This window comes from Montipora foliosa, chromosome 14, assembly GCF_036669935.1.
Source record: "Montipora foliosa isolate CH-2021 chromosome 14, ASM3666993v2, whole genome shotgun sequence".
Taxonomy (NCBI): Eukaryota; Metazoa; Cnidaria; class Anthozoa; order Scleractinia; family Acroporidae; genus Montipora; species Montipora foliosa.
The window spans coordinates 24,898,654-24,911,061 of record NC_090882.1 but is presented as its reverse complement, the minus strand read 5'-3'; the positions used below and the strand labels follow the sequence as shown (position 1 = coordinate 24,911,061).

At 40.1% G+C, this 12,408-nt stretch overlaps 1 protein-coding gene across 1 annotated transcript in view; it reads right to left on the bottom strand.

Moving 5' to 3' along the window:
* Positions 1–5,546, bottom strand: part of LOC137984558 (WD repeat-containing protein 54-like) — a 42,617-nt gene extending 37,071 nt beyond the window's left edge. Inside the window, exon 1 of the mRNA XM_068831719.1 lies at positions 5,537–5,546. Within this exon, the coding sequence (XP_068687820.1) occupies positions 5,537–5,546 (10 nt within the window). The remainder of the gene's footprint in view (positions 1–5,536) is intronic.
* Positions 5,547–12,408: the final 6,862 nt, after the last annotated feature.

Sequence of the window (12,408 nt, the reverse complement as noted above, 5' to 3'; positions counted from 1 at the left end):
CAAGGGGGGTTGGAGATGCGCTGACTTGAATGACACGCATTGTACGGTTATCAACAGTGAGTGTCTCAACTCTTTTTGCAACTGCTTGTCTCGATGGTTGTCGCGTGTAATTCATCATTGCGACTAAACGGAACAGTCAATAGGTTCAGCAAAGGTATCAATGGAAAGCCGAAAAATGGAGCTTGAACTGGAATAGACGTTATGGCGTTCTAGTTGGGTTCTAATTGATAAAAATAAACTTGAAATGTAGTGCAAATTACCCATTTCTATTTATAACGTTACATACGCTGTTTTGTCGAGTAAGCGCGGACAAAGTTTGTTTTCTCAATGATTTTGCTGATTTCATCCGTCGAAAGTTTCCCAAAATGTTTAGGTGAGGTACAAAGAGTCATTCCAAATTATTTATCCAAGATAATTGCCCAGTACTGAACTATTTCAAAGCACGTAGGGTGTTGAATAGAGCAGGTGCAAATTATTTTTTAACATCGGTTCGCAGTTGCCATATTATAAATCCGATTGAGAATGTGTTCAATTTAGAAGAACAAGAGTTTCAGCGCCAAGCAATACAGAATACCTACGAGACTTATCAACAGTTTGCTGAGATAGTGTAATGTACACCTTACGCCATGAGCGGCCACACTGTTATTGATAATATAATCTCTTCAATGAACAAGCGCTCAAAGGCTTAAAATTCACGATAATGGTCAGCGAACGAAATGCTGAAAAGCTGTTATTCCTTGTATATAAATCTCTTCAATAAAAGTGAAGGACGGCTAAAAACAAAGAAATAAACAGGTTACGGAATGATAAGCTCGTCATTCTTTTATTAACTTATTAATACGTCACCATGTCAACGCGAACATCGTAACACGCACAAATACATTTTCGTCCAAAAAAAAGGCAACCTTTTCCCTTTTTGACATGCAACACATGCAAATGGCGAGAAAAACAACCTGAGATAGACTTTTCATGATTACAAAAGCAACAGTCAGTTAAAAGAAGTTTTCGCAACGGTCTACATAATTCCAACGGTCTACACTCGAAAAACATTAAGAAGTAGATAAGATTTCATTAACTCCACTGTAGACCGTAGACCGTTGACCGATGACGCAACCATTGCATTACCCGTGCCTCACGCCATGGCCACTGAGTAACAGAAAACCGTTAACTTATTCTAAAACAAGACTCCCGAAACATTTTGCACATTTTCGAATCTCCTTTAAAACTTAGTTTTCAGGGATTTCAACCCACTGAAATACATTAGCTTACTATTGACCGAACAGACACGCGTTCGTATAAAATTCGATCCTACCTCACGGGTAACTGAAAACCACTGAATGTCACTGGAAATATTTTCAAATAAAAAACGGATTCCATTGCAAATTGCAGTGAAAGACTAAATTTCCGCAAAGAAGTTCGTCCTGTTATCACACAGCAGAAGAAGCACAACACTCATTTCCCTGCGTACCATTTACGTAAACAATAACGTGATCGGTACAATGTACGCATGCTTATTGTGTGCGCTCTGATTTCAACTAAGACTTCTTACAACGTATTGACACTTTCAACACCAAATTTGACATGAAACCAACCCAAAACTGTGTTTGTTGCCGTCAGAAAATGTGTTAATGACTACCTGAGGCGTGCAAGAGGTGAACACCCAATTTCGTCCTAAATGATTGCCAATTATAGCACTTTCAGCACACCTCAAAAAAACACCTTTTCAAACACCATTCCTCACTACGCAAACCTACCTGAACTAGACAAAGTTCTCTTCAAAGCTTACAATACAACTGTCATATATGCAAGGTCTCGCCCCAAAAAACAAATAGACAACCCGGCAATACGGAGGTAAAACAACTAGACAAGCAATTGCAAAAAGGTTGAGACACTGAATGGAAAATCCACCTCTTCTTCCTAAAACCTCTCTTCTAGTTCATAAGAAAAGGCTGAACGCCCCTCCCTCCCCCCTCCCCTTTTTCAATGTTGACACCCTTTAGTCTGAGTGCCAAGTAGAAATGGAAACAACTTTGCTTGGGGGGCAAGGGGGGTTGGAGATGCGCTGACTTGAATGACACGCATTGTACGGTTATCAACAGTGAGTGTCTCAACTCTTTTTGCAACTGCTTGTCTCGATGGTTGTCGCGTGTAATTCATCATTGCGACTAAACGGAACAGTCAATAGGTTCAGCAAAGGTATCAATGGAAAGCCGAAAAATGGAGCTTGAACTGGAATAGACGTTATGGCGTTCTAGTTGGGTTCTAATTGATAAAAATAAACTTGAAATGTAGTGCAAATTACCCATTTCTATTTATAACGTTACATACGCTGTTTTGTCGAGTAAGCGCGGACAAAGTTTGTTTTCTCAATGATTTTGCTGATTTCATCCGTCGAAAGTTTCCCAAAATGTTTAGGTGAGGTACAAAGAGTCATTCCAAATTATTTATCCAAGATAATTGCCCAGTACTGAACTATTTCAAAGCACGTAGGGTGTTGAATAGAGCAGGTGCAAATTATTTTTTAACATCGGTTCGCAGTTGCCATATTATAAATCCGATTGAGAATGTGTTCAATTTAGAAGAACAAGAGTTTCAGCGCCAAGCAATACAGAATACCTACGAGACTTATCAACAGTTTGCTGAGATAGTGTAATGTACACCTTACGCCATGAGCGGCCACACTGTTATTGATAATATAATCTCTTCAATGAACAAGCGCTCAAAGGCTTAAAATTCACGATAATGGTCAGCGAACGAAATGCTGAAAAGCTGTTATTCCTTGTATATAAATCTCTTCAATAAAAGTGAAGGACGGCTAAAAACAAAGAAATAAACAGGTTACGGAATGATAAGCTCGTCATTCTTTTATTAACTTATTAATACGTCACCATGTCAACGCGAACATCGTAACACGCACAAATACATTTTCGTCCAAAAAAAAGGCAACCTTTTCCCTTTTTGACATGCAACACATGCAAATGGCGAGAAAAACAACCTGAGATAGACTTTTCATGATTACAAAAGCAACAGTCAGTTAAAAGAAGTTTTCGCAACGGTCTACATAATTCCAACGGTCTACACTCGAAAAACATTAAGAAGTAGATAAGATTTCATTAACTCCACTGTAGACCGTAGACCGTTGACCGATGACGCAACCATTGCATTACCCGTGCCTCACGCCATGGCCACTGAGTAACAGAAAACCGTTAACTTATTCTAAAACAAGACTCCCGAAACATTTTGCACATTTTCGAATCTCCTTTAAAACTTAGTTTTCAGGGATTTCAACCCACTGAAATACATTAGCTTACTATTGACCGAACAGACACGCGTTCGTATAAAATTCGATCCTACCTCACGGGTAACTGAAAACCACTGAATGTCACTGGAAATATTTTCAAATAAAAAACGGATTCCATTGCAAATTGCAGTGAAAGACTAAATTTCCGCAAAGAAGTTCGTCCTGTTATCACACAGCAGAAGAAGCACAACACTCATTTCCCTGCGTACCATTTACGTAAACAATAACGTGATCGGTACAATGTACGCATGCTTATTGTGTGCGCTCTGATTTCAACTAAGACTTCTTACAACGTATTGACACTTTCAACACCAAATTTGACATGAAACCAACCCAAAACTGTGTTTGTTGCCGTCAGAAAATGTGTTAATGACTACCTGAGGCGTGCAAGAGGTGAACACCCAATTTCGTCCTAAATGATTGCCAATTATAGCACTTTCAGCACACCTCAAAAAAACACCTTTTCAAACACCATTCCTCACTACGCAAACCTACCTGAACTAGACAAAGTTCTCTTCAAAGCTTACAATACAACTGTCATATATGCAAGGTCTCGCCCCAAAAAACAAATAGACAACCCGGCAATACGGAGGTAAAACAACTAGACAAGCAATTGCAAAAAGGTTGAGACACTGAATGGAAAATCCACCTCTTCTTCCTAAAACCTCTCTTCTAGTTCATAAGAAAAGGCTGAACGCCCCTCCCTCCCCCCTCCCCTTTTTCAATGTTGACACCCTTTAGTCTGAGTGCCAAGTGGAAATGGAAACAACTTTGCTTGGGGGGCAAGGGGGGTTGGAGATGCGCTGACTTGAATGACACGCATTGTACGGTTATCAACAGTGAGTGTCTCAACTCTTTTTGCAACTGCTTGTAGAGTTAAAGATGGTATGTAAATCATTATTGTCTAGTAGAGACCTCGGGGGCAATTTCAAATTAAACAAGGTGTTTATACCATAATAAATCATGACAATTTAAAACAAAAAGCATCAGTGTGTTTGTTTCCTTAAAGGTCTTAACCTTCTCTGTAGGGGTGAAAACAAAACGTCCAACTCGAAACCCTGTCTGTATACGGAAGACCCCTGTGAAGGTGGGCGGAGTTTGCCTCCACAGACAAAAAAATCCTAGGTACAGCTCTGAATCCCCTAAGGAAGCCTTCACAAGCTATCATCCGCTCGTTTGCAGACCTTCAACTGCATAACAAGACAACAGCCGCAACCCAAACCTTCTATACAAATTTCCCAAAACCTTGTTGATATCAAAAGTGCGAACGTAGATGCTGAGGACGAGAGGAATTTATTAAAACACGGTTTTAATAAGTTTCCTCCAATTTCCACATTGTTTAATGATTTCACTTCGGATGTTTCCCGTTTATCATGTTCGCTAATTTCCAAGGACGAATAATTTTCGACATAATTTTATAAATATCAAAAATTAAAAATATATAAAAAGTTTATATCAAAGTGATTTCCAGAACGAATGAACCCTGATCAAGTTAATGTGTTACTTTGATCAAAAAATCACTCTTTTTTTCCTTCAGATTTTAGACGTGTGTTTGCTTAACACCTGACTTGCAAAATTTTGAGCTTTGATTTTTATCCGAAGGCTGTTTACTTCGAGTGTAAGTTATGGACTTTCACGGTCCGCTCTTACTCACCTTCAAAACCTCAGAGGGTTGGATCTGGGAAAAAGTGACGTCATTCACACAATAGTTCATTATGCCCTCCACTGACTAATTAGCAGTAAGGAACGGGATAAGGCTTGCCAAGAAGCCACCCCAGTGCAAACCAAAGCAGACCCGATCTCGGTTTACAGACACCTTCACGCAACCTAACTTCCCCAATCCTAAATCAATCTTCCCCAAACCTATACATGTATAGCTAACTCGTTCCAATCCCTAATCCTAGCACAACAATTATGTCAGATATGTACACTAGAATTTATTGACTGAAGGCTGATGTGAATCCAACAAATCTATTTTGTTTTTGGTAGAGATCAGACAATCTAACAGAGGCGAGGCCACTAGACTGATAAACAATCGGGGAATTCCAACCAAACGACAGAGTCGCATTCACGAACCACCAACCATCCCACTCAAACCCGACGTAGGTTATCAGCCAACTTGGTCAAAAATGACTCCAAGTAACAAAAGGTGGGACCTCAACCAACACACAAACGAGGTTTGGACGGTTCAACTGCCAGAGGTAACACGAGCCAAGGCGGTTCACTGACACTCACCTTGCCCCATACTTTTTCAGCCCCCGTCAAAATGCGGGAGCGAATCTTTCTTGAAATTCTCAAATCCCTTGCAAGACGAATGGTTTATTGCTCTCTCCTCCGCAGAGGCTCAAGCAGGTGAATCCGCTGAGGGAGGTACACGCAGGCGAAAAAAGTGGGGCAACGAGAAAGGAACCGAGAGAGCCGCTCAATCGATCTCTCGTTTCTTGCGCTTGCACTCACCTTGCACAGTGGACGCATCCTGACGCTGTACCGATCACAGCCGATCAAAGCCGATCACCTTACCGATAACCGAACCTCTGCGGAGGAGAGAGCTCTTAAAGGCCCTGGTCAGCGACCAAGCAAAGATGGCCGCGTGTTATTTAGCTCCGTGGAGCTAGCCTTTAATTTTTTATGGTTAGTCTGTCTGTTACGAGTTCGAATGTTTTGAGGAAAGGTAGTTTGCAAACTAAACTGAACGCAGGGTTGTCGGAACAACAACAAGAAGATTTATTCCAAAAATGAACGTAGTTTCCACCAAGTAAAACTCTGAATAACACGTATTCGACAAACTTACACGGCCTCCGCCAACTTGAATAAACACTGCTTCTGTCACACTTGACTAAACACGGTCATCGCCAACTCTCTTCGCTTGTGAAAAACTAGTTAGAAAAACACTCCGCTTGGACTCGTCTACTTATATACTCTGACAATAAACTTCTAGAACTTTCTAAAATAGTAATGAATCTAATTATAGAAAGATTACAAAACACACCGATTTAGAAACGCTTACACATGAACCTAAAAATAAACAAACTACAAGCTCTCGCGAAGCTTCTAGAAAGTAACGCTAGTCACGCAATGCTATTTTTCGTAACACTGTCTATGTTTGTTGTTACTTAGAAGTATGAGCACCAAAGCAAAGAACAAGAGAGGCGAAGAACAAGACTTTAAAACGTTTGTTCGGACGACCCTTGGTTCGCTTCAGGAAAGTGTAAATGCTATAATGAGTGAGATAAATTCACTTAAAGTCAGAGTCTCCTCCAATGACGCATTGCTGTCCGCAATCTCCAAGAAACAGGATTCATTTAATGAGAATTATGAAAAAGTCAATCGCGAAATCCAGGGCCCGGTTGTTCGAAAGACGATTAACTTAATCCAGGATTAGCGTGAACATTTGTTTCATGTTTTCAACTTTTTGGTGAAAGTTTCTTTTGCTTATTTTTGTTTTCCAAGATTGACTTCTTCTGACGTAAATTTTTGTCGAATATCAGCGTTGAACAGCATTTGGAGATAGAGAAATAAAACTCCTTGGTTAATTTTTAATCTGAGATTAGCGTTAATCGGCTTTTCAGCAACCGGGCCCGGGACATTGACTGCAAGATTGAGAAGATTGAGCAAGACATGGTAAATCACACCAATACGAATAATTTGCTTTGTGAACGGCTATTGGCTCTGGAACGTTTCTCAATAGGCTTTAATCTAAGATTTTATAATATTCCTGAACGAACCAATGAAGACTGCATTGACACTCAGAGAAAATTATTTGGGAACTTAGTTTTAAGTAGTAATATGATTCTAATGAGAGCCTCTCTAGATTTCTCCATATATTCAATAAAGTATCTAATAAACATGCTCCTCTTAAAATATCTAATATTAAAAAAGTACTAAGTACTATCGTGGACTTTATTACAATGAAGTTTCAACTAATTCTAATAATACCAAAAAATTGTGTTAATAAGTACTATCGTGGACTTTATTACAATGAAGTTTTAACTGATTCTAATAATACCAAAAAATGTGGGATAATATTAACTATATATTATTAACAAGAAGCGGCTTAACTCTCACATTGAGAAGATATCTTCTAGTTTCGCGATCTTCTTATAGTTTTGCCTATGCGCGAGCCGTCAATATTTCGTGTCATTGCCGTCTCACTTTTCCGGCCTGTGATTGGTTCTAATGTTGAAATTGACGTCGTTGCACTGAATTGGGTTGCTGACGTACGCAAACAAATACGTTTCGCATGTAGAAAGAATTGAAATTTCGATCAGGCGCGGGTTGATTAGTTTACAGTTTTTTTTATCCTTATAAATGATGGATCGCGATACAAAACTAATTGCGATTTTGAGACGGCAATACCACATTATATTGACGGCGTTGGGAGAAAATATATTCCGTATTGGGCTCCGTCGCTTCGCGACTCCGCCCTTCGCAGCCACTTGCTGGACTTCAATCGAGGAAAAAAGATCCACCCACAGCACCCGTCTCACCAATTTGGCTCTATAACACAAGAAACCAAGGAGAAAGAGATAAGCAACAAAATAGAAGGGAAAAAAATTATCGATGGTGTCTCCCGACCCAGGCCGAGAGAAGATGACTCCCACAACCCGACGTAGAAGTCAAGGCAACAAGCTAGGAAATGCCATATTTGGCAAATCGCTTGCGACGTCATCTCTCCTGACACAAGAATGAAAGAAGGTATGCGATGGTATTGTCTACCAGAGTGAGGTCAGCTGCCTCCTTCAACTCCTCCAACTCTTTTCGTAAGCTTTCGATACCGGTGCCCTAGAGACGTATAGCAACATCAAATAAATCATAATCAGCCACTTACATCATCACTATTCAACAAAAAATACTCGACAAACGAGTGCGTTAACTCTAAAATCGGCCCACACAGGTACCCACTCACTCGAAAATCGGGCTCAAACAAATACCGCTCACCTGAAAATCGGGCTCACACCGATACCCGCACACTTGAAAATCAGGCTTACAGAGATATGCGTTCACTTGAAAATCGGGCTCACACAGATATCCACTCACCTTAAACATCGGGCTCACACAGATGCCCACTCACTTGAAAATCGTTATTCACATGTACAAATACCCTCACCATTTAGTAACCAGGGCGGAAATACATTCCCACGAGTCGCGAGGGAATTCAAAAAATAACAAGTCGTGCCATAAAGAAATTCGCTCCTAAACCAAAATGCGCCCCACAAAACAACGAACGTTAATTGAATTAAAATAGGCGAAGGGAAAGAAACCTGTGACGCCTCCTCCGAGGTCGAAGAAGAGTTTGAGGGTGCAGTTCGAGGCTCAGCAGCGTCAGTTTGTTACGAATTGGCAACATTCCCGGACGCAGCCGCCCGACGTTCCTGCACAGGAGCTTGTGGCGGTGGTTGTTGACCAGCTTGTGGCTGCAAAAGGCAGCACGACCTGCTGTAACTCCGCCGAAGAAACGGCAGCAGGCCGTGATGGAGAAGAATCGTCCTGATCCGCATCCATGGCAGTCTGCACCAACTGAACAACTTTGCATATATTTTCAGGTTTATATAATGCCTAACACGTCATCACACAGGATGATGAATCAGTACATGAGTGTGAATAGCTTAAAATTTCAGTGTGTAAACACAGTTTACTATGAATGCAAAACACAAATTTAAAAATCTGAAAGCCCGAAACTCCTGTGCTGAATATTAATTCAGTCGCGTACAAACGCTTTGCATTCTTAAACTAGTGAGTCTTTGACCAAGGCGTCATTTTCTCCTCGATCCAGCTCTCTCAAGATTTTAAGTTAGTAATGCGGCGGACCATTAAATAGAAAAATTCCAGTTAAAATAAACAAGTATCTTTTTCAAACTAGATGCTTCTGTGAAGCATACACTGGCTTGCCTGTGGTACGTGCTACAGAAAATCAGAAGGCACTGAATTGTGTGGTATTGAAATACAGCATTCCAGTCTCTGAAGAATAACAAATAAAAGAGAAGCGAGAAACATTGGCTTCTGGGCTGACATGTTGATAATTTTCAAGTTCCCTCACAACTTCTTTTCACCACAAGTGTGCTCTATGAGCATCCGAAAACTTTGTAATAATAAACTTCACTGAAGTCAAGCCCTGTTTCGCGGGGTTAGTGTTGGGATGGGAGACCAAAACAATAAACCCCTCATAAAAAACAGAAACATCTGACCGAAAATACTATTAACGCTAACAAATGCGAACTCAGCAAGGTACAGATTCTGTTAGCTTGCTTTATGCAAAACAAATATTGATGAAAAAGCAAATAAATATTGATACACAGTTTTCAGAAAGAGCAGAAGGAAGTTTCCCGGACGGTCGATCGAGAATAAAATATTTACGACATGAAAACAACATTAATTTTGAACCGTGAATATAGAATATAAAAAGTTACGATCAGCGACAAACATTTTGGGAGATTTTTGCTACGTTCAAGTAAATTGCAAAATCGAAAGTGACATGGCCGGAATTCAGCGGGCGCCGTGATTAAGTTACCGCGGCATGTTTACTCGCCAAACAGTGAAGCATCTGTGTCAAATGATGGCAAGATACCGGGTTTTTGTAAGTTTCTTTTCCTGTCAAGTGTTTTCAAATTTGACAATGAAATGAGCGAAGTCAAAACAAAGATCACAATCGCCCAACTCTTGTTTATGCAAAGTCAAAATTTACTCTCCAAGACGCGTACGACGTTATTTATCACCAGGTAATTCCATCATTTTGGAAATAGCAGCTACTTTATTATTCATCTGCGTCACAAGTTTTCACTGATTTTGGGCCTCATTTTGTTGAAACTCAAGCACGCTTCCAACAGGCCTGTGAACCCTTCCTGCTTACAGAGCAATACTAAAAAACTTCTCCCATATCACATTTGAACCATAAGCTCGAAAATTCAATACACAACATGATATTATAATTCACAAAGGCAGAAAATACCACAGAATCCTTTTCCAGCGAAAATTTTATTGAAACAAACAACATATTTGCTCTTAGAGGCGAAAACCTCTTCCTATTTGATTGCGTGCGTGAAGACAAGAAACTCAATTGTGTCAAATTACCATGTACTTCAGGTAAATACTGCTCACTTTGATTTCGTCTCGACGGGCGATAGATTGTTGTCAAAGTCCAGTACTCGTCGCTTTTGAGATTCATGCCTAGTTTATCCAACTGACTTTCCATTATTGAGCTCCATAAGGGTATATTTTGTTTAAGGATCCACTAAAATGCCATTCGCGTTGCATGACTTTCGACGCCATTGCAGGCTAAGTTAATGATTCTACTGTGTCCACAAGAGAAATCTACGCAGTTCCACTACCCTCTCGATCCTAAGAAAATACGCGCAGAAGGCTCTATACACAAAGACACTACTTACCAGGGGAGTAACAGGCAAGACTTTTACCGACACGAAAAAAAAAAAAAAAAAAAAAAAAAAAAAAAAAAAAAAAAAAGAAAACAAACAAACTAAACGTAGACCTCGACTGGGTTTGCCCATAGGCAACCCAGTAATTAGGGCTTAAAATTTGGGTCACTTAGTGTTTAGTTAACATGGTTTTGAAATCCATAGAAATAAAAGATTTGATTTTTTTATCATAGTACCACTATAAATTAGCTTTCCTTCTTTGTCATGTTATATGTTATATGTTTATACAAGAGTGAATTAGGTAAGAGTGTTCCTCCATCAATTTACGGTCTTGACCCAGGCACCCAGCACAGTTACCAATGGACTTATTTTAGATACTGTTTACGCGCGAAAATGAACAAAGGGCCGCCGCTATAACCAATAAGGAGAAGTCAAGTCACGAATGTAATTTTCAGGGACACGACGACTAATTCTTGAATTTCACATGACGTCACGGCCGCCATGTTGGTGTCCCCAAACAATGAAATGGCGGCCATGTTGGTGTCCCGATCCAATCCTCCGGGAATTGAAAGCTATTATTATGATATCCTAACATCTTCTTTTAAATTTGTTTTCTTTGAAAACCATGGCTGTTGATCACGTGAGTGAAACCCAAGAATAGACCTCAATCACACGGCGGCCATGTTGAGTCCCGAGGGATTGAAAACTTTGTTTTTGCTCACCGAAACTCGTTCCCAAACATTTCAACTCGAGGCTTGGGGTACGAAATCTATTTGCTATGGCCAATATGGCCGCCGCATTTTTGACTGTGCTGGGGAGACCACCCAGGCCATAGAAACACTCTTAGCAGAGTTTCGAGGCCAGACGGCGCGCGGGGAGCACCATGGGTAAGAGAATATGGTAAACCCATCCGTGCGAAAAAAGACCGTACCTACGTCCACCCCTTGATGTAGGCCAATGTGACCAGTATCACGTGACCATATCGCGGGCTCAAATTTAGAGCTCATCGAGGCGGCCATACTCTAGCTGGTTCCAGCTAGTTTATAGCGTACAACTTTGATAATTGACATCCATGTAATGAATGTACTTGTAGACAATTTTTTTATGGAAGGGTCAGCTGAACAAAGTACAAGTGCGGGATCTTGGGAGATCAAACCAACAAATAACTTGTAGACTCATGCAAGGCTGGTTGTACGGCTATGAGAATATATATATTTTTGTTTAACCAATATTTCGTCAGGTACGGCCTGACTTCTTCAGGGAATTAAATGATTACAAGTTTTTTGAAATTCAAATATAAGCCAAAACTAGGTATAAGATCACAGATAATGTATGTATATATATATGACTATTGTATAGGGTTACAGATAGATACTGTTTACAATTCTTCTTCAAAAGAGAAGAATTGTAAAGGCGTTGAATTATAAAACAATTATCGTGCTCAACCTTGCGGAATATCGCCTGATTTTAGCCGACTCGGCCTAAGGCCCCGTCGGCTAAGGATCAGGGGATATTCCGCGCGATTTCGCAGGATAATATGGATAATTGTTAAATATAATTCTATAATGTTATATCTAGGCGGCTTGTATTTTTTGAAGGTCACAGGCCACAGGTCATTGTTTTACCAATACAGAAAGTATCCTAAACATGCACAAAACTAACCTTCGGCCTAATTAGGACTAAACAACAGTTTTCAGGCCTAAGGTTAGCTTTTACAAATAGGTCTAAACTGCGTTA